Source organism: Ursus americanus, chromosome 19 (genome assembly GCF_024610735.1).
Source record: "Ursus americanus isolate L20-20 chromosome 19, mUrsAme1.1.p, whole genome shotgun sequence".
Taxonomy (NCBI): Eukaryota; Metazoa; Chordata; class Mammalia; order Carnivora; family Ursidae; genus Ursus; species Ursus americanus.
In genome coordinates this window covers 321,392-344,217 of record NC_142145.1, presented here as the reverse complement: position 1 = coordinate 344,217, position 22,826 = coordinate 321,392, and the positions used below count along the sequence as shown (strand labels likewise).

The window sequence follows — 22,826 nt, the reverse complement described above, 5'->3', positions numbered from 1 at the left end:
GCTCCCCGATTAAGAGGAAGCTGGCAGCACCGTTATAGCAAAAAGTGAAGAGCAGACCTGCTCAAAGTTTATGAGACAGAAACAGCCACAGAGAGCCCTCCTGGGGACACAGCAATGAAGTCCCCCTGCCTGGCTCCACCTGCATCAGACCCAAAAGCACTGCACGCCCCAGGGTGTTATCAAAAGCAACAGAGCCATCTACCAGCCATTCGTGGAGGCCAACAGGGGAGTGTGATTCCAACGGAGGCAGACCACCCAGAAGCTGCACAGGAGACCCAGGAGAGTCAAAGACAGCCAGACCCACAGCCTTGCCGGGGGGAGGAGAGGGTTGGAGATGACACTAGTCAAGCCAACTCCCCCAACACATAAGCAAACAAGCCCCCCTCCCAAACCAGGGTGGGGGATCCAGTATCCAGAGTTGCTACAATATTTTACAATATACAGTTTTCAACAAAATATTTGAAAAATGCAAAGAAATGGGAAAGTGGCCCATACACAGAAGAAAAATAAAAAGAAACAAGATTGTTTTTGAAGAAGCACAGCCACTGGCCTGAGCAGAAATGACTTCAAAACTGTTACTATAAATATGTTCAAAGAACTAAAGGAAATCATAAAGTAAAAGAGGGCATGACGACAATGTCTCATCATACAGAAAATCAGAGAACCAAATGAAAATTCAGAAATTGAAAAGTACAATAACTAAACTAAAAATTTCACTATGGAGGCTCAACACTAGATTTGAGCTGGCAGAAGAATAACCAAAGGGGGCCTGGGTGGCTCAGTTGGTTTGGTGTCAGCCTTCCACTCACATCATGTTCCCAGAGTCCTGGGATCAAGTCCCGCATCAGGCTCCCTGCTCAGTGGGGAGCCTGCTCCTCCCTCTGCCTCTGCCCCTCCATCCTGCTTGTGTGTACCCATCCTCTCTCTCTCTCTTTCTCACAAAAATAAATAAAATCTTTTTTAAAAAGTATAGTGAACTTGAAGACAGATCAATAAAGACTATGCAATCTGAAGAACAAAGAGAAAACAGAATTGAGAAAAATGAACAGACCCTCAGAGAAATGTAAAACATTAAGCAAACCAACGTATACAAGATGGACGTACTGAAGGTGAGGAGAGAGAAGAGTAAGAAAAATATTCACAGAAGCAATTATTGAAAACTTCCCAAACTTTATGAAAATATCAATCTACACACCCAAGAAGCTCAAAACACTCCAAGTAGGATAAATACAAAGACGTCCACATCCTCACATGTCGTAGTCTAACGTTGAAAAGAAAAAGGTAAAATCTTGAAATCAACAAGAAAAAAATGACTAACATATATGAAACATTAGAAAGAAAAAAAAACTGTCAGCCAAGATCCTTACATCTAGCAAAACTTTTTTTTCAAAACAAAAGCAAAATAAAGACATTCCCAGATAAATAAGAACTGAGAGAGTTCGTTGTTAGCAAGCCCGTCTTACAGGAAATACTAAGAATACGTGCTTCATGTTGAAAGCAAGTGACATCAGACAGTAATGCTGATCTACACGAAACAGAGTGTAAGTAAGTAATTATGTGGGTGATTATAAAACACAATATAAGTGCATATTTCTTCTGCTTTCCTCTCTTACATGATTAAAAATTAATTAGCAGAAATTAAGTTAGTAGAAATAGACACTGGTAAGAAGCATGTAATAAGCCTTAAAGCAACCACTAAGAGAATAAAAATACATATACAGCTTAAAAAATCACTAAAAGGGGCACCTGGCAGCTCAGTCGGTTGGGCGTCTGCCTACAGTTCAGGTCATGACCTCAGGGTCCTGGGATCAAGTCCTGCATCGGGCTCCCTGCTCAGCAGGGAGCCTGCTTCTCCCTCTGCCCCTCCCCCTTGCTTGTGCTCTCTCGCTCTCTCTCAAATAAATAAAATCTTTAAAAAAAATAAAAGATCACTAAAAGAATTAAAACATTACACTAGGAAACATTTGCTTAATCCAAAAGAAAGCAGTAAAGGACTAGCTGGAGGGGAAGACATAGGACATACAGAAAACAAAACAGTAGAACAGTAGACACAGACCCAAATGCATCAAAGTAACATCAAACATGAATGAATTAAAGAACCCAAATCAAAGGGCACAATTGCCAGGATGAATTTTCTTTTTAAGTTCCACTATATGCTGTCTACAGATAACACACTTCAGATTCAAGGATACAAGTAAAAAGTAAAAGAATGGAGGGGTGCCTGGGTGCCTCAGTCGGCTGAGAGTCCGCCTTTGGCTCAGGTCACGATCTCAGGGTCCTGGGACCGAGTCCCGCGTGGGGCTCCCTGCTCAGCGGTGAGCCTGCTTCTCCCTCTGCCTCTGCCCCTCGCCCCACTCATGTATGATGTACGCTCTCTCTCTCTTAAATAAACAAATAAAAATCTTTTTTAGAAAAAGTAAAAGAATAAAAAAAATTATCATACTACAGCAATCATAGGAGGTCTGTGGTAGCTATACTAAGATCAGAAAAAAAGAGGGGCGCCTGGGTGGCACAGCGGTTAAGCGTCTGCCTTCGGCTCAGGGCGAGATCCCGGCGTTCTGGGATCGAGCCCCACACCAGGCTCCTCCGCTGGGAGCCTGCCTCTTCCTCTCCCACTCCCCCTGCTTGTGTTCCCTCTCTCTCTGGCTGTCTCTATCTCTGTTGAATTAAAAAAAAAAAAATAGAAAAATCTTAAAAAAAAAAAAAAGATCAGAAAAAAAGAGACTTTAAAACAAAACAAGAATTACTAGAAATAGGGGGACAATTCATAACAATAAAGGGCCAATCCATCAGTCAGATAAAACTATAAACTTATAAACACAGATGCACCTAACAACAGTCCCCCAAAACAGAGCAGGCAAAACCTGACAGAAGGGTAAAGAAAACCAAATAATTCAAAAATAGTGTGAGATTTCAATACATGCTCTTAGTCATGGGTGTAACAACCAGGAAGAGGACTAAGGATCTGAACTCTGTGAAACTAACAGACTCTCGCCACTTTTACCAGCAACGGATATTGTGCACATGGGACATTTCCAGGACAGACCTTCCATGAGGCCACGAAACAAGCCTCAATGTAAAATGACTAGCATAAAACAAAGTATATTCTCCAACTACAATGAATTAAATTAGAAATCAGTAACAGATGGAAATCTGGGGATTTCACAAATATGTGCAAGTGAAACAACATAAATAAAAATGGGTCAAAGAAGTCATCTCAAAGGAAGTTAGAAAATACTTAAGTCAGACAGAAAACCACAAATACCATATGATTGCATTTATGTGTGGAATCTAAAGAAACAAAACCAAACAAGCCCACAGATACAGAGAACAGACTGCTGGTTACCAGAGGTGGGGGATTCAGGCTGGGTACCATGGGTGAATATGGTCAAAGGTACAAGCTTTCAGTTACAAAATAAATAAGTCACATCATGGAGACTGCAGCTGACAATACTGTGTTGCATGTTTGAAAGTTGTTTAGTGAGAGTAGATCTTAGAAGTCCTCAACATAAAAAAAAATTTTGTAACCATGTAACCATGACTGATGTTAACTAGACTGACTTACACTTGAAGCTGATGTTATCTGTCAATTACACCTCAATAAAAAAAATTTTAATTAATAAAGAATTGATACCAATCCTTCACAAACTTAAAACAGAAAAGGAGGGAACACTTCCCATTCCCAGCCTGACTTATAAGACCAGTACTATCCTGATAGTAAAACCAAAATCATCACAAGAATTAAAAAAAAAAAAAAGGCAGAGCAATAGCTCTTGTGAATATGGGCACAAAAATCCTTGACATCATGGTAGCAAACGGAATCCAGCAACTTATAAAAAGGGTTACACGTCACGATCAGATGGGATTTATCCCAAGAACGCAATGTTGGTTCAACATACAAATATCAGTCAGTGTAGAATAAAGGACAAAACCATACGATCAACTCGACAGACACAGAAAAGCATAACACAAACGCCAACTCGTTTCACAATTAAAATAAAGACGACACTAATAAACTCCAAGTAGAAAGGTTCTGCTTCGTCTAATATGAGGCATCTACGGAAACTTGCTGGACGCTGACACAATGCCTTCTCATTAAGACCAGGAACAAGACAAGTGTATCTGTACTCACCACCCGAGCCACTTCTAATTCTAGGGTGATTAGGCAAGAAAAAGAAAAAGCCCCGATCGGAACAGAAAAAGTAAAATTATATTTGCAGATGATATAATCTTTTATACAGAAATCCTAAAACATACACTAAAAAGCCATTAGAACTAATGAATGAGACCAGCAAAGCCACAGGATACAAGATCAATATGTGAAACCAATTTTATTTCTACAAGATAGCAATGCACAATCCAAAATGGAATTAAGAAAACAATTCCATTTACCATAGCATCAAAAGAACAGAACATTTTGTAAACACTTAACAAAAGCATTCCAAAACTTGTACTCTGATCGTCTGTTACCACCTCCGTCTCCCTCCCTCCCTCCCTCCCTCCCTCTCTCTCTCTCTCTCTCTCTCTCACACACACACACACACACACACACACACACACGCACCACGCACAACGGGAAGGTTTCTAGGAACTAGTTCATGCTTAAACACAGCAGGCTGTGGGTTGGTTAGTTTGCTGGAGACATGGCCGCACTTAGTAAAAGGAACCACACACAGCAGGACAGTGAGGGCGGAGCAGGGGACAGAGTGCACAGAAGGATTGAAGCAGCCTCATGCGCTGTGGTACGTACCCAGATACGACCGCCTGGGGGGGACCTTGATTTCTTCATCCTTAGTATCTGCAGCTACATTTAAAGAAACAGAAGAACAGAAAAGAGGAAGAGACAGAAACAGACTGGTTTTAACACTGATAAGCAGCTCTGGCTCCCAGCCCTCTTTGCATTTGTTTTAAAATCAAAAACAAAAAACACTGGAACAGAAGCACAAGATCTTGGTTTCCGTGTATTAGGAAATTTACTTTCTGAACTATTTTTCCCCAAACCTACCCTCTTCCAGTAGAAGTGCCTGGGGCAGGAGGAGGAAATCTTGGGCAAAAATTGAAAAATGACATTTCCTAAGGTCAGAGGTGGCATAAAGCCCATTACATGTCTGCTGTGCTGAGAGAGAAAGCGGATACAACTTGTTTTCCCCTGAAAACTCATCTCTGTGCAAGCTCTGATTGCAACAGTTGTCCCAGGGTCTAAGTCCTCCGAAGGCTGCTGCATAAAGCTGTTTTCAGAGTACACTCGAGGAAATGCTCGCTGGGAACAGGGAGCAAGTTCAGCATGTGAACTTGACAAGCATGTGGCCTAGAGACAACGCCACGTTCCATCCCGCCAGGGAGCGCGAGGCCAGCTGTCTCCTCCCCGGCCCACGCAGCAGCACCTGACACAGCATGAGATGACTCCACTCTGGGGGACCTCGCTCCTGCAGCAGCCCAGCCTCCCCCCAAGCCCCCGACTCTGTGCTGTCCAGGACGGCAGCCCACCACCCTTGAAGATACACCAGAGTGCCTGCAGGCTGGAGCCCAGGATCTGGAAGATGGATGGAGGGCCACTGGACTCAGTTATGTGCCGTCTGCCCTGCGGAACGAGGCTCCCCCCACAGAAGAACAGACTGCAAGTAAACAGCTAAAAGAAAACGCCTGACTGGCTCCGTGCTGGGGGCCAGCAGATGCCCACAGACCCTGCTTACAAGGAGTGGCTGCCCGGCCCACGTGACAGCCCCCGAACCAGAGCACCAGAGAGCGAGCAGTGGCCTCATCTCCTCACCCAGCCCCTCCCCAGCTCCACCTCCTGGAACTGCTGGGCTGGAATACCCAGACTAAACTGGACTTCCTCAGCTTTTTGCTTCTATTTCTTGCTTGAGACCAATTTCACTGCTCATTGACACTTCTTCTAACGATCAGGTCCCAAAGTGGAATGGGGAGGGAACAGAGGGGACGCAGGACAGACTGCTCACAGGACAGACAGCTCAATGTGGTTCCAAGTGCAGGTCAGACACCCACACACCGTCTCCCCTCTCATCCCAGGCCTTATCACGCCCAGCAGACAACAGAGCTTGGAAGCACGCCAGGCAGCAGGGCGAGGCCAGGGTGAGGCCCGGGAGTGAGAAAACGTGGCCCATGGCGCTCTCCCGCTCTCCCGGCAGCACAATGGGGGAGGAAAAGCAGCAGCTGGTAGGCAGGCGAGGTCAGGGTGGGGAGACTCAAGTCCCTGTCGGAGGACTCTTTCTGAAGGACGGCGTCAAGCCACCTGAGGTCTCCTGGCTCGAAAGTAGAGAAACATCTCTGCAGGACAGACTGGAAGCGAGCCGGTGCTGAGGCTGGAAGCCCAGTCAGGAACACACGGTCCACAATCACACGCTTTCACGCGTCTGTGCTGAGCATGTAGCCCAGGCCAGGCACAACGGATCAGAACTAGCCTCAGCAATGTGTCCACACTCACGTCAGAGCCTCGCCGCTCCCCGCTGGACACGGCATCTGTGTCCTCGCCCCCCGATTCCAGGGAACTGTGACCACTCCAGTCTGCAGAGACAATGTTGCATGACTTCCAAGACCAGATCATAAGAAAGTCACAGCTCCCACCCGGTTCTCTCTCAGACGCTCCCCTGGAAACCTGGATGCCATGTCGTAAGGAAGCTGAGGCCACATGAGGAGGCCACGTGAGGATGTGCCAGCAGACTCCCCAGACATGTGAGCAAGGGAGAGAAAAGGAAGGAGGGAGGGACACGAGAGTGAAAGAGACACAAGGCACCAGGTTTTGGGGTTACTTGTCGAGCCGCCACAGAGACTGGAACAGAGCACGACAAGACTGGAGTTCCAGCGTGAGCTCAGACAGAACTGGCCGTCCCGAATGCCAGAGGACTGCTCGGGGACAGCAGGAGGAAGGGCTGGTAAGCTGACGAGGGCCAGATCATCAGCAGCTTCCAGGGGCTTCTGGTCCTTGTCACGGTGTGAGATCCACTGCCGTAGCCACATGGAGACCACCTCGGAGGGGCAGGGCATGAGGGCCATAGAGGGGCGATGGTTACGGTTACAGACAACCTGGAGACCGGGGACCAGGAGGAGGTCCAGGCAAAACGCAGACAAGACCTACGTCAGAGTCAGGGCTGTGGGCAGGACAGATACAGGGTTCCTAACCTAGTGTCCAAGGGCACCGATCAACCCTTAGAAATGCAGACTGGCTTACAGATAAACATCTTCCAGGGGCTTGGCGGGGGTGGTCCTCAGCTTTCATTCTCAGAATGGTATGTGACCCTCCATCCAACACTTTGTAGTTTTATTGAGACAGAACCACAGATAATAAAAGTTCAGCCGTTGAAGTGAGTGGCTTCCAGCATGTTCAGAGTTGTGCAACCACAGCGGTCTAATTTTAGAGCACTTTCATCACCTAGGAAGGAACCCTGTCCCCACAGCAGTCACTCCCCATTCCCCCGCCCACCTCCCCAGCCAATTCCATCCTGGAGTGTGGAGTGCTGAGATGTGGGGAAGAGTCAAATGAAGGCAACAGCTGACTTTGAGCCACAGACAATTTTCTTTCTTGAATAAAAAGGAACAAACAAGCCTGCTGTGTGTGCAGCTGGGCCCCCCCCCCATAAGGAGCCACTATTCCCAGGGACTCTGAACAAGGTAATCGATGGTAAGAATGCATCGTCCTGGGACCCCCAAGAAAACAAAGACCACCGTGAGCAGAGGGGGAAGTGAGTCCTGACATTCCTTCATCCTTGGGTCCCTGAGAAGCCCGTGGAAAAGCAGAGATGCGACTGAAGGGCTCCACGGAGTCAACCCGAGGTGTCAGCTCACCTGAACTCTTTCATCTGCCACAAAACCTCCCATCCCCTGAACGAGCCAAAAACAGCCCCCAATCCCAAGGCTGTTCCAGTGACCAGAGTGTGGTCTCCAAACGCCACACCCAGCTACCACAAGGGCTCCTTGGAGAAATGGCCGGCTCCAGGTCTCGGGCAGGAAAAGATGATGATGACACATGCAGAGTGTCCTGTCCCACCAAGATCAGGGGTCTGAGGGGCCACTCGTCTACGCCAGAAGGTCGGGAGCAACTGAAGAGGCTCCTGGGGCAGACAGGCGCCAATGGGGCCGTCAACAAATACAACAATGGCACTCAAGAGAAACACATCAAATAAGGATCTTAAATCCATACACTCAGAATAGGAAAACAGCAGGAGCACTGCTGCAAGATGCTAGGGAACCAGTTTTGAAAACTGGCAAATAAAGAGAAAGAAGCAATTACCTGCCTTGAGTTCATAAATTATACCACTGGATCCCTGAATGGCATTTACAGGGGAGGTTTCCCTTCAGAGAAGCCCTCCAGCAAACAGGTGAGCAAAGACAGACCCTCAACGCTCCACATCCTCACCACAAGCGGGTTTAGGCACCGGGCACCCACCACCACCACCAGCATCCGGAAAGAGACAAGCCGACAAGATGTGCGTCCTTGTGGAAGAACACAACAGTCGGCAAAAAGTAAAAAGAACCAAACCTAGACCTGACCAGACCTTTGGATCCAGTGATCTTTTTCCAACGTTCTCTCACAGAGACAGGAAGATGTGACCAGCAGAAGCCAGGCTGGGACCACCTCTGTGCGGGCCTCTCAAACGTCCCCTGCAGTAGCAGGAATCTTGTCCACAAGCAGATGTGGCTGAGGTCTCGATTCGGCGTTCCCCACAGCAGAGCGCTGGGGACACGGCACGCACAAGCGCACAGAGCAAGCTACCTGATGTAACAGCGCACAAGCTTCACGAGACAAAGGGACTTTGGGAGAACCTGCAATCAGCAGGTGTCTTGGTCTTGGGCGGCTTGGTCACTGAAGCATCTGCCTTCAGCTCAGGTCATGCACTCAGAGTCCTGGCATCGAGTCCTGCCTCAGGCTCTCTTCTCAGCAGGGAGTCTGCTTCTCCCTCTCCCTCTGCCCCTCCCCCTGCTCATGCTCTCTCTCTCTAACAAATCGAAAAAATCTTAAGAAAAAAAAAAAAGACAAGCAGCTGATCACCGTGTGCCTCCTGTAACTGGACCCTGGCTCGAGGAGATAAAGCTGCGAGAAATGAGGAAGTGACGAGGCAGCTAGAAACTTACATGTCAGCTGCGTACTTGATAATTAAGGAATTCATCTTTTATGGCTGATAATGGTAGGGTGGTATTTTTTTTAAGTCCTTCTCTTTTAGAGAGACATTATGAACTGTTTACAGACAGGGCACGGATGGAATTTGCTCCAAAATCGCAGGCAGGCCATGTGAACAGGCCTAGGGGAGCAGTGGGAGGTGGGCACGATTACACGGGGAGCCCATACACACTCTCGCGATTCTGCACGCGCTGGAATTTCTCCACAATAAAATGTGACAGACGGAAAGGAGAAACATAGCACATACAAGACACGTCAAGCTTCACTCCCACTCCGTAGTGACTCAGTGGGTCCACAACAGCGTCTCCAAGAGATTTCTTCCTGAAACACGTGAGCCGGGCCGTCCTCACAGGCGGAAGCCACCTCTGGGACCCACGCCCCAGCCCAGCCTCCACGGTGTCTGAATGAGGGCACAGAAAGAACCCCCAGTGCAAGGAGACATTTTAAGAATTTGAGCCTCATTTTGAAATAATCCCTTTTGTGACAGGAGACAGACTGCAAAAGTGTCCCCAACGTCCACAGATCTCACCTCCGGGTGGAAAGCCCCTTGCTTTTATAGTCCTCTCTCTTCCCCAAAACGTCGACAATGAGAACATACTGCTCTTTATAATCAGATAAGAAATTATACATTTAATTTTGTAAGTAACCTGCTTTCTTTCCTTTGAATCCATTTATTTCTTTAATCTTTTTTTTTTAAGATTTTATTTATTTACTTGACAGAGAGACAGCAAGAGAGGGAACACAAGCAGGGGCAGTGGGAGAGGAAGAAGCAGCTCCCAGTGGAGGAGCCCGATGTGGGACTCGATCCCGGAACACTGGGATCATGCCCTGAGCCGAAGGCAGACGCTTAACGACTGCGCCACCCAGGCGCCCCATATTTCTTTAATCTTAACTTCCAAGCTGAACTGGTGACCTTCAAAATTGAAAACCTCCATAAAAGACAGTTGTTAAACATTTAAAACATTTACGCTTTTATCATTTTTGTTGTCTGACTATCCTATGAGAACGCTGAAATACGGCGATTAAAGATTTCCTTCATAAAGTACTTGAAAGTGTGCACGGTCAGCCTGCCTCGGGCAACCTCCCCAACACCCAGCAGAAAACCGCCAGGAAGTGGGGGCCGCCCGCCTTCCACAGGGAGGCCCACGGCACTGCGGTCACGGAGCGCAGAGCTTCCAGCCCGGCTGGTCCGCGTTTTCATCCCCCAGCCTCCCACTCCCGGCAGAGGACAGGAAATAAAACCGCGTTTCATTGAAAAGCTGTCCTTAGGGGTGTGCTGTGTGGCTCGTACACAGGAGACGCTAAAGTACGTAAATCTGACTGGATTCGAGAATTAAATACGAGTCTCACGTGTTCTCAAGCACAGCGAGCCGTGTCCCGGCATGCGGAGCTCAGGGGTGTGCTCTCCAGCTGAGGCTGTCTGGGGGCCCAGAAGCGAGCCTGGGGTCACGAAGCCCTGTCCTCCACCCTCCCCCAGAGCCAAACTGCAGAGGAGGCCAGCTGGGCAGGGACAGGCCCGGTCAAAGCCTGCCGCAGCCGTGAGGTGGGGCGAGGGGCAGAGGCAGAGGGAGAAGCAGAGTCCCCGCTGAGCAGGGAGCCTGACGCGGGGCTCGACCGCAGGACCCTGAGATCATGACCTGAGCGGAAGGCAGACGCTTCACCGACGGAGCCACCCCCGCGCCCCCCGGCCATTCTTTTAACTTCTCTGTATCTTTGAACCTAAACTGTGTTTCCTGTAGAAAGCATATAGTGGAACTTAAAAAAAAATTCATTCTGACAGTTATGCCCTTTGATTTCGTTGTTTAATTCTTTCAAATTTAATGCTATTTTGATGTGTTTGGATTTGTGTCTGCTGTTTTACTTCTTTGTTTTCTGTATGTCCGAGGCCGAGGTCCCCATGTCCTTGCTGGCTGGAAGATGAGGGCCGTTCCAGCCTCCAGAGCCTGCTGCGCTTTCGGCACGTGCCCCCCCCCATGTCCAAAGCCAGAACCACTTCTTCCTCCAGTCCATCCCTGACCGTCTCCTCTCTCTTCTACTGTAAGGTCCTGATCCAGACAGGCCAGGACAACCCCCACTGGAGGCCTCAGCCCTCGTCACCTCTGCAGCCCCCGTACCACGTGACGTGGCACTTCACAGGTTCCCAGGCGTGAACATACCTGGGCTCCGTTCATCTGCTCATCACAGAGGGAGTCACCTGTTAAAATTCAGATTGCAGCCCTATCCCTGGAAATTGGGATTCACTATTTTAACTCAATCCATTCTAGTTAACCAGAATTACAAATAGTCCTTATGGAAGAATTTATATATGACACTAGCAGTCAAGACAGAATGAGAGAGGACTCTGGTGCCAAGAGGCTGCGGGAAGAGGCCCCTCTCCCTGCTCACGACGTCTGCCCCTGCCCTAACCCTCACCCATGCCTCCTGGAGACCTGCCGGTGAGACTCCAAGAAGGGAGACAGCAAGTGCAGGCTGCAGACGGCCTGTCTTTCAACCAGGTCACAGAAAGGTTAAACTCTAAGACTCCTCCGTGGCCTGGAGGCCCACACCCCTGCTGCGTCCGGCACCCCCTCATGAGAGCCTCACACTGTTGCCAATAAGATCATGAAACCTGGTCTCCCATTTCAGAGCCTGGGGCATAGGGACACTGAGCAACCGTGGATACCAAGTGTCTTCTCCTGCCTTTCCTCCTTCCCTGGGGGAGCAGAGATCCTACTGATGAACCCCACGCCCCGCCCCCCCCACGGGAGCTGGTGCAGACCCCGTGCCATACTGAAGGTGAGGCTCATAGATCACAGACAGAAGGGGCAGAAGTCGCGCCAGCAGAGAAATTAAAGAGCCCAGCCCCTCCTCCTAAGGGCTGACGGAAAAGCCCTGCTCTCAAGGCGAGACCAGGCCGTACAGCCAGCACCGCCTGGTGCGATTTCCCAAATCACCACGGCGAGAGATGAGAACAGACAACAGAGGAGAAAGCAATGGGGGAGAAAGAACAAAACCACAGCCGAAGCAGACCGTGTGGTCTTGACGGTGAAAGTGACACGAACTGGTCCAGGCCACCCATCAGAGCTGGAGGCTGACCTACTTTCCACAAAGACTGAAACCGGCATACCTTCATCTCTAAAAACAGAAGTGACACAGGGGAAAGGATCCGCTCAAACGGAAAGAAAATAACCATCAGGAATGAAAATACAGGAGCAAGACCTCAAGTCCACAGGAGCCCCAGAACTAAACACACGCTAGCAAAAACACTTCCCTAAGCAACATCTGAGATTAAACACACGCCACTTCAGACAAAACCAAAGTGAGAGCTGTCATCTACTTAGTAACTAGAAGAAAACCAGAAGTAAGGCATTAACCCTTCTGTGTGCTCACACAGAACATCAGCCCAGAAGGAGCTTTTTCAAAGGAAAAGGCAAAAACAAGAAGTATTTTCTCTTTCCTGAGCCACAAAGTCATGGAGCAGCGTGGGGGGGGGGGGGCATGCAATTCGTCCTGCCCAAGCATGCAGACCCTGCCCGCCGGCTGCAGGGGACGACCCACTGGCCCCACAAAAGCATGACTTTGGGTGAATGTTTAACAAGGTACGTGAGGAAGATCCCAGTTAACTCAGCCACAGGTAGACGGTAACTGAAAGGGAATGTTTACGTACCAGCCACACAAAGAGAAAAAACTGCCTTCTTGGGCAATAACTTTCTCTGACCCGATCATGTGAGAAAAGACACCGACAGAAACATACTCCTACCCCAATCCAGAAACCCCACGTAACCACCAGTGGATGGGAACACATTAAGGTCAGCTCATAACCTGCCCAAATTCCAGGGAAGAAACTATCCCATTTTAAATAAACACTCAGCACACTGAAAACACAAACACCAGTTACACATAACCGTGCGTTTGGTGGAAGGGGGGCTGCTCAGGGGACGCCCAAGCGGCTCTTACTTCGCCCACGAACACACCGTGGGTTTTGCTGTTGACTGAGTGCTTTATTCCCAAAGCTGCAGATCACCAACCTGCAAAGAAACGGCGTTTTACGTTCAGCTCATTGGCCACGCGGACTTCGGTGCAGAGTTTCAACATCAGTAACATGGTCAAGATCATGACTATGCTTTGCCACAGCAGCGGTGACTCAAAATGCCTTCCAAACCTGGGGAGGTAAAGAGACGACGACATCAGGAGGGCCCCGGCCCCAGGGGCCGCGCCGCCTCTCCCTGCCCGGCTCCCAACCAAGGCCCCCACGGCCACCTTCTGAGCAGCCCCCAGATGGCCTCTCACATCCATCACAGCCTACGGCCCTGAGAGCCTGGGCCTCCAGCCTCTGCCGGGAGACAGAGCTGGGGGGCGGGGGCTGGGAGCACTCCAGGACACCCGGACCAGGGGCCGCAACACCCCCTCTGCAGGGACACCTCTCAGAATCATATGCAGGCCTTCTCAAAAACCACACTCTCCTCCCCAGAAACCGCAGATGGGGGTGGGAGTGGGCCTCCGGCATCCCCTCGCCACACAGCCAGGCACCCTTCCGACAGAGGCCCCAGTCACTGCCAGAAGCCCACAGTTTCTAGACCACCTGATTCCCTGAATACTCACACCAGAGTCCAGGAATGACTGGAGGTCCTGCCTCAGATGAGTAGGGTCAGTGGGGCAACCCACAGTATGAGCAGAGCAGCGGGGGGCCAGGGCACCCCCCCACCAGAGAAGAGGAGAAGGCAGCTGAGGGTACGACCTCCCACCCCCAACCTGAGGCCCTGACTCCCTGCCCAGGCCTCCCAGCCCACTCTCTTTGCTAAGCCCCCAACCCTGCCCAGCTCTCATGGCCTTCCTGTTGATGTTTTTCTGGTGGTGAAGTGTCTCACCAACTCAGCCATGAGCTCCTGGAGGTGAGAACCACAATCTAGTGACCAGCACAAGCTGGGCAGGTTGGCAGACCCCAAACGCCAGGGAACAGCAGCACCGCCCTTCAAGCACCAGCTAGGGGTCTCTGCCACGAGAGTCACTGCTGACCCAGGCCCGTCTCTAAGGCTAGGCTGGACATAGCGCCCTTTAAAGCCTCAACCCTGACTCTAGCCTGGCTCTTTGGAATCCCACTAGGTCTGGCTGCAACATGGCCTGAAGGGTGTCTCCAGAACTTGAGCTGGTAGTCAGTGCATCAAGTCAAGAGACCCTGCATGGCAGTCTGATTTCCCAGCTGTTCCTGAAAAGAAGAAGATACAGAGAAAACCACCCGGCCCACCTCCCCACCTCCCTCTCACTCACTCTGGCTTGAGTCGACACCCTGCTCCCCTCCCCCCAGACAGACGGTCACTGAGAGCTGACCCAAGGCTCGGCAGGAGCACACCCACGACACAGAGCTGGGGCAGAGCTCTCGGCGCGGCATGGGCCCAGGCACCCAGCACCTGCCAACACCAGATCAAGGAGAAATCAGGACAAAAACTCAGCTGCCAGGCTTGCTGTGAAGGACAAGATCAGATGCAGCCGGCTCTCCCAGCTGAGGAGCGTGTCTTTGAAAAGTGTGCCTCCCCAGTAAGAAAATTTACCTACATGGTCAAGAAGAAATAACGTTCCTTCACACGGAGAAACGATGCTTGTACCTGCTCCACGCCCTGAGTCAGCTCCTTCAAGCCCGTGTTTGTGAACGCACTTCGCTGCCGGCGTTCTAGCCAACCTGAGCGCCTCTCCGGAGAACTCTGCTCAGCGGCTGGGCACCTCTGACCAGGATCTGCCTGCCGGGGTAAGCCGGCCCGGCAGGTGACAGTGTGCCACCTGGAGGGGAGCCGCATCCAGGGGAGGATCCCACAGGAGGTCAAGCGACCAGGAAAAGCCAGATATTCCCTGGGGAGTGGGGGACAAGACACCAGCTCCAGGACCAGCATTCTGCACTGGTTTCTGAGGTCAAGGCCCAGCCCATGTCTCTGAGCAATGGACAGAGGAGGCCTGAGGTCACAGAGGCTCAGGCCCATGCCAGTTGGGCCCAGGAAGGGCAGAAGGACCAGGACACAGAGAGCAGACAGCTCCATGACCACCAGATTCCTCCTGCCTCCCCAGGAATGTCACCTGGGCTCACCTGGGATCCTGCTGCTTCACCTGGGCCTCTCCTGTGCTGCTTCAGGAGTGCACAGGAGAGGAGCTGAAATGCTAAATGGGTGGAGCGAGAAAGGGCTGACGAGCCAGATCTGAGTGAAGAGAAGGTGCAGCAGGAGAAAGGTGATGGTGCCCTGGGGCTTCCTGAGCCAGCCGCACAGACGGGGTGCTTACAGACTGCACAGGCTGTCTGCACAGGCTGCCTCCAGGGCCCTCGCACCTGTGACCCACCGCCTCGGAGCCTCGTCTCTCCCATAAAGTGCAGCTATTACCCTTAAGGTTATTTAAGGACATTTCTAGTCATTTCTACGAACTGGATCCCACTGATTACCTAGCTGACCCCAGGGGTCAACTCATCTACAGGTGAAGGCCAGATAAGGGAACAGCGAAAGTTCAATGTCAACCTAATGAGACTGGAGATGCTTCCCTTCTGAGCAGGCTGGGGAAAAACCACAATAAAATAAGTTACTCTGGGGCTCCTCACACCAAGCTAATTTCCAGTTATAAGGCTGAAGATGTGCAATTTTGGCAACTATGTGAGAAAGGCCACTTTTGTTCTTTAAATTCTCAACAGAAACAATGACTAGAAAAAATGGACAAAGAAATCAAGGTTTGCACTTCCCCTTAAACCATACACCAAAAACTGAATCCAGATGAACTCAATATTTACAATAAAAACAAGACCATTTAAAGTGAAGGAAGAGGGAGCAGAGGTGAATATTTAACTGATTTTAGAAAGACAGGCTAAGCGAGATGCAAAATTTCAAAAAGCACAACTTGCCACAAACAATATACAAGACACAAAGTAAACATGAAGCAAGGCTCAGTGTCATTAGTAACTTTTAAAAGCTAATTAAAATGGAAAGATACCATTTTTTACTTATCAAATTCGTTAAGCTTTTTCTTCCTTTAAAGCTAACAAGCTAAACTGACAGAGCTGTCAGCACTTTCTCCTCTCCTGCCCCTGAGAATGTGGGTTGGCACAACTTCTTCTTAGGGCAAATAATGGGACAGCCCACCAGACACGTGAAGGGCCTGCTGCTTCGACAAGCCAGTCGAAAAGGGTTAGTCTTTCCCCCAGGAAGATACACATTGCAGAGGATATGCAATGTTTCACCAAGTTTGAGCAAAAGTTTCTACAGGGAACACCCTCTCATGTCTTCAAAGTAACAGAAAAGCTCAAGTAGAAAGAAGTTATGTATCAACCTCCCAGTGTCACACTGACTTCTACACCCTTAGCTGAATGTTACCATGTGTCTGACAGTGTTATATCTCTACAGTGTTACTGCATCCGATACAATGTTGCTACACCTCTGACAGAATGTCACTACACTGGACACAAGGTTACCACATCCTTGATACAATGTTACCATATCTGAAATGGTGTTACTACATCTGTGACATGGTGTTGCCACGTCTGATAGTGTTCCCTGATTTCTGATACAATGTCACTGCATCTCTGATACAATGTTGCTACATCTCTGACAGAACATCACTACACCTGACACAAGGTTACCACATCCTTGATACAATGTTACCATATCTGAAATGGTGTTACTACATCTCTGACATGGTGTTGCCACGTCTGATAGTATGCCCTGATTTCTGATACAATGTCACTGCATCTCCGATACAATGTTATTAAATATCTGATACAACATTACCATCTCTCTGATACAGTGTTTTCATCCAATACAAATGGAGCTTGAGAACTATCTCTATCAAGGCACAAGGGTCTGGGTTGGAAGGTCTTAGGATACCATCTGTGCACCCTGGCCTCCTCCTTCCCCTTCTCTACAAAATCACAAGTCTGCAAATATTACTTACGAGGCATTATTTAGCCCTTCTCCTGGTTTCTCCTGACACCACTTTTCTGAGGCAAAATATTATCCATCAGCATTTTACAGAGTATAAATCTGCTAAATGCTAGTTTTGCAAAAGGATGATAAGAATTGTAAGAAATAAAGGCACTAGAGGGGTGCCTGGATGGCTCAGTCTGTTAAGTGTCTGACTTCGGCTCAGGTCATGATCTCAGGGTCCTAGGATCGAGACCTGGATGGGGGGTGGTCTCTGCTCAGTGGAGAGTGGGCTTCTCCCTCTCCCTCTGTACTCATGCTCTCTCTCTCTTGCTCACCTTAAAGTTCTTTTAAAAAAAATGTTTAGGGACGCCTGGGTGGCTCAGTCGGTTAAACGTCTGCCTTCTGCTCAGGTCATGGTCCCAGGGTCCTGGGATCGAGTCCTACATCAGGCTCCCTGCGCAGCGGGGAGTCAGCTTCTCCCTCTGCCTGCCGCTCCCTCTGCTTGTGCTCGTGCTCGCTCTCTCCCTGACAAAGAAATAAAATCTTTTCTTAAAAGTTTTTTAAAATTAAAAAAAAATAAAGGCACTAGAGTTTCACAAGTTTCAGACACCCAGGGTTTACGCAGTTCACTCAGCCTCTCCTACAGAAGCACAGAGCCACTCACAAGCCTCACACACAAATCCACAGGGAGCTTCCCAGACTGGAGTTCTGAGGACAGTGGTCTCAGCCAGCTTTGGGAAACACTCTTCAGTTCTAACTCCACCACTGTTCTAGTGTAGACCTAGCTTCCATCCCACCTGGAGCCTGCCAAAACCCATATATGTGTATACGGTACATTCCATACAATGCTTCTGCTAAAGTGTAAAAGCTACAGCATCTGGACCAGTGTCTGGAACACGGGAGACCCTCAAACACCTATTAAATCATATGGGCTGCTAAACCATGAAGCCTGGAGGAGGACCCAGGAGTGGGGGCTTCCAACAGGCTCCAGAGAAGAAATGGAACGGAGGCTCTGCATCGCCCTCAGAGGAGTGGGATTTCGGACTAGGCGGGCAGAGGCGCACATTACTTACAAGTCCTGGACAGAACTCAGCCCACCTGCTGGGCTCCACGTGTGAACCCCAAGTACTGCCCTGTGTGAAATGCAGAAAAAGCACATTCCCTAGGCCAGAGAGACTCTCGAGGGACCAGTGCCCCCTGCCAGCCCTCCCTTCATCCCACACAATGCTGCAGTCTCCTGGAGTACTGAGTGAGAAAAAGGCAGGCCTGTGTGTCCCTGTGGTCACCACAGAACCTCTCAAGTGACCCAGGACAGTTCAGGGTGCTGACTCCGGGAAAGGACCAATTGGATGTATAGAAATAGACTCTCCAATGGACGAAGTTTAGAATCTCACAAAAGGCCACTCTTGCTGCATTAGCAGAGAGCTCCAGACTCTTTCTCAAAGTCTCAGGCCCTGCAGTGAAGAGACGACTCCTAGTCCAAATGCCAGCTAAATCCACAGGCCCTGATGACTTGGCATTCAAGAAATTAGTTTAATTTCTGACTTCTCCAAACCAGATATTTAGACGTAGATTAGATATTCTATCCTCTTTTTGTGATTGTGAAGGATAAGCATACTTAAGGAAGAGTCCTCTCAGTTGATCTTTTTTCCCCATAAGGAAGCCAATGTCAGGTACCTCCCCTCCACTGTGAGAGAAAACTGATTTCACAACCTACGCCTGGGAGACTCCTGAACGCCCCTCCATGCACTCAGAGTTAACAAAGGTGTCAGATACTATTGTATTTCAGGACCTGCTTCTGTTCAACCTAAGACTTGATTAAAGCCGTTTTAGAAAAAGAAGCCATGTGTCACCCTGAAGCAAGTGATCTCTGCCCCCAGCTAAAGGAAAAGGAGGAATCGTCAAAATGTGGGTTTTTAACTTGTGCAAAAGAAACAAATAAGCACCGACTGACCCCCCCCCCTCCAAAGTAGCCCAGCCTAGACACAAACCTGGTGATTTGACAAATTCTCCTGGGAGCAGCTGACTTACCAGCTCACCTTTGAAAAGCCCCAGACAAGGCCAAAACTACACAGAGTGAAAATGAATCAAAGGTTGCCTGGGGCCTGGCACCGCTGGATGGGCCCATCCTGGATGGCACACAGAGGAGACAGCAAACTTCTGGGCTCAGAAGACTCCTATCTTGGTTGTGATGGTGATGGAAAGGGGATATTGTCAAAACTCATCAAACTGTGAACTTATTTAATCTTAAATCATACCTCAATAAGGTTGACTGAAAAATGAATTAGCAAAAAACATGATTAGTCAGTGACCAAAAAGCCCAAAGGAGGAGCCATAAACAGAGCTCTGGACACCAGCTGCCTGGAGCCCTCGTCCCGCCTCTGCACTCAGCTGTCCTTCTGAGCAACCTTCCTCCCTGTCTGTGCTGACAGAGGGTCGGGACCGTCAAGAAGAAGGGAAAGTCCCAGACCGTTTTGGTCTTAGAACGAGGCTATAATGGGGCGCCTGGGTGGGTCAGTCTGTTAAGCATGTGACTGAGATCAGGTCATGATCTCAGGGCTGTGAGATCAAGCCCCACTTCGGGTTCTGTGCTGGGCATGGAGCCTGCTTAAGATTCTCCCTCTCGGGGCGCCTGGGTGGCACAGCGGTTAAGCGTCTGCCTTCGGCTCAGGGCGTGATCCCGGCGTTATGGGATCGAGCCCCACATCAGGCTCTTCTGCTATGAGCCTGCTTCTTCCTCTCCCACTCCCCCTGCTTGTGTTCCCTCTCTCACTGGCTGTCTCTATCTCTGTCGAATAAATAAATAAAATCTTTAAAAAAAAAAAAAAAGATTCTCCCTCTCTCTCTCTGCCCCTCCTCCACCACATCCTTAAAAAAAAAAAAAAGAATGAGGTTATAAGACACCATTTCATTTCCTCTAGAAATTCCCCCTCCCAGACATGCCTGGCTTTAGCAACTATTAAAAGTAACTTCAACTTCCTTATCAGAATGCAAATGATAATAAGAGGAAGCTGGGCTGGGAGTAGCAAGAAAAAATAGTCTCTTAAGTATTTTCCAGAAAGTGGACTTTCCTATTAAAAAACAACAACAGGGGCGCCTGGGTGGCACAGCTGTTAAGCGGTTAGGCGTCTGCCTTCGGCTCAGGGCGTGATCCCAGCGTTATGGGATCGAGCCCCACATCAGGCTCCTCCGCTATGAGCCTGCTTCTTCCTCTCCCACTCCCCCTGCTTGTGTTCCCTCTCTCGCTGGCTGTCTCTATCTCTGTCGAATAAATAAATAAAAATCTTTAAACAACAACAACAACAACAACAACACCCTGCTCACACAACAGAGAAGGCTGGGGGGCGGCCTTTCCTGCACAGGGCTCCAGCGCACTCTTTCCTGCCAGGTTCTGGTGTTCCCTCCTGAGGGGCTCAGTGGTCAGCAGTATGCCCTTCCTACAGCTCATCATTTTTTGTTAGTCTTAATTACTTCTTCATTCCCTGTTTTTTCTCTCCAACTCCCATGCAAATTCTGAGGGCAGGGACCCAGCCCAAGGACTTGCCCAGCACCCAGACGTCTGTGGGAAAATATCTGTTGATACACGACTGACATGAAATGAAAATTACAGGTAAGCTTCTCCACTCCAATCCCACCATTTTCCCTGGGAAATAATCTCAGGCGTTTCACCAGCTCCTTCCTAGGAAGTACAGACGCTGCCGCCGCCACCACCACACTCGGAAACCCCAAAAAGAGAAAGCCATCTCTCTGGAAGCACCCCTACAGAAAGCCCCCAACTTACCAGAAGAGGATCCGTAAAATATTAGCCACCAGGAGCACCAGACACACGTAGGTAGAGAAGCCCTCAGCATTCTGAGTCCTCCGGATGTCCCTGTACTGGGGGATATATGGCACCACCCCTCCGAAGACCATGGCCCCAGCTGCCCCCCAGGAAACCAGCTGGTGCAAGGGGACCAAAAGCCAATCCAAGCCTTCTGCTTCCATTCCGAACACCCGTGTCGCCCTGCCAGGCGACGGACGTCCACCTGGCCCGGGTCCCCTCCGCTCTCACGGGCTCCTGGAACGCGCGCTGACCGTCACCCCCACATCGCCGGGGCTGCCCGGTGCGATCCTGCACCATCCGAGCCTGGCGGGAGAGGAGAAGAGGTAAGAACTCGGCAGCAGGGGCCTCGCGGCGCAGTGACGGTCGCGCTCCCAGGGCACCGCCGGGGCTCACGGCTGGGGCACGACCCCCCCTCCCCAGACGCTGGCGTCCCAGGGAGCCCTCCGCGCGCGCGAACCGGCCCCCGCGGGGAGGTGCGGGGCGCACGGCGGGGGACGCGGGCCTGGGGGCACGCTCATTCTGGGGGGGTGGCTCGGTCCGGGAGGAAGCCCCCGGCCGGGGTGGGGCGAGCACGCTCAGGCCGGGGGGGGGGGGGGCGCTCACAAGGAAGGGAGGTGGGCTGCGCCGGAGGTGGGACGCACGGCCGGGCGGGGGAGGGGGCACACTCGGTCCGGAGCTCGGTCCTGGGACCCGCCGCCCGCCCGGCACCCCAAGCCCCGAACCCGGAGCCCGGAGCGCGGAGCGGGGGACCCGCGCGGCGTCCGCGTCCACACGCGGCCTGCGGATCCCGGCCCCGGCCCTTACCCGCCGCACCCACGCCCGCGCCCGCGCCGGCCCCGCCCGGTCTGTCCTGCGTCCTCCGTCCGTCAGTCCGTCCGCGCCGCAGCCCCGCCTCCGCGTGACGTCACAATGCAGGAGCCCCGCCCACCCGGGCGGCGGGCCGAGCGGCGCTGGGTCCTAGAGCGCACCGGTCGCCCAGGGAGGGGTCGGGGGTTGGGGGCGCGGTGGCGACGTTGCTCCGCCCGCACGCCCCGCCCGGGTTAGGAAGTACCCGCCTGACGAAGCCGCTCCTCCAGAGCCGGGGACACACGTGGACGCGTCCGCACCTGTGCCGGGCGAGGGGCCGTGTGGACGCCGCGCCCCCGAGAACGGAGGACCCGGTCCTTTCCCTGGCGGAGGTTTGCGCGAGGTCCGCGTGCCCCCTCTCGTGGGGACCCCCTCTCGTGGGGACCCCCTCTCGTGGGGACCCGGGCAGCGTCTGAGCCCAGCAGGTCGTGCCTGCGCGCCGCCAGGTGATGCGTCCACGGCCGCGTGTTCTGACGAGCTGAGAGCGGGGCTCCCCACCCTGATGCAGGCCGAGCCCTGAGCAGCCGGTGTCGGAGGCTAACCTGGTCTCGGGCGAGGCCGCGGGGCGGCTCTTCTGAGGACCCAGGCCCAGGGACCGCCCGCTCACGGCGCGAGTTTATCCCACGCAGTCACTCCGCTCTGTAACTCTGTTGCTCGGCTTCATCTCAAGCCGAGCTCTGTGAGGTGAATCCGTAGGGTGCCCATTGACAGAGAAAGAAATAGGCATTCCAGGGCTCCCTGACCAAGGTGAGCCCCTCGGGGGCCCTGGTGCAGGTGCTCTGGAGTAGGTGCTGGTGGGACTAGGCGTGCAGGAAGCCCGCGGCCCGGGTGGCTTGGGGGGGGGGGCAGTGAGGACCCTTGTGAGAAGCCAGCCAGCCCCATGTGCCCAGCACCTTTGCAGGTGGGACTCAGGGCAGAGGAGACCAACTGCTGGGCCCCAGGATTCTGTCTGCAGGGAGCTCCCCTCAGGGCTCCCATCTCAACAAGGACAGACCTGAAACACCCCAAAAGGGAAGGCCTGGTAGATGAGAAAGGGTGACCCCGGGGCCACACACCAGGCTGGCCAGCTTCCCCACTCCCAGGTGTGGCCTGCCCTCCTGCTTCCTACCAGGCAGGTTTTGTGAGAAATCATGGGGATAGCTCCAACTGC

General features: G+C 51.3%; 1 protein-coding gene across 4 annotated transcripts in view; it reads right to left on the bottom strand.

Annotated features, from left to right (window-relative positions):
• SLC66A2 (solute carrier family 66 member 2) overlaps window positions 1–21,746 on the bottom strand; it is a 53,075-nt gene extending 31,329 nt beyond the window's left edge. For 2 of the 4 annotated variants that reach the window (XM_045790319.2, XM_087869717.1), the window contains exons 1-4: window positions 21,635–21,746; window positions 20,789–21,133; window positions 13,144–13,277; window positions 4,751–4,804 (exon numbers count right to left, since the gene is read on the bottom strand). In XM_045790319.2, the coding sequence (XP_045646275.1) occupies window positions 4,751–4,804; window positions 13,144–13,277; window positions 20,789–20,991 (391 nt within the window). In that variant the 5' untranslated portion in view covers window positions 20,992–21,133; window positions 21,635–21,746. The other 2 variants (XM_045790318.2, XM_087869716.1) reach the window with 2 other exon arrangements.
• Between the last annotated feature and the right edge of the window lie 1,080 nt (window positions 21,747–22,826).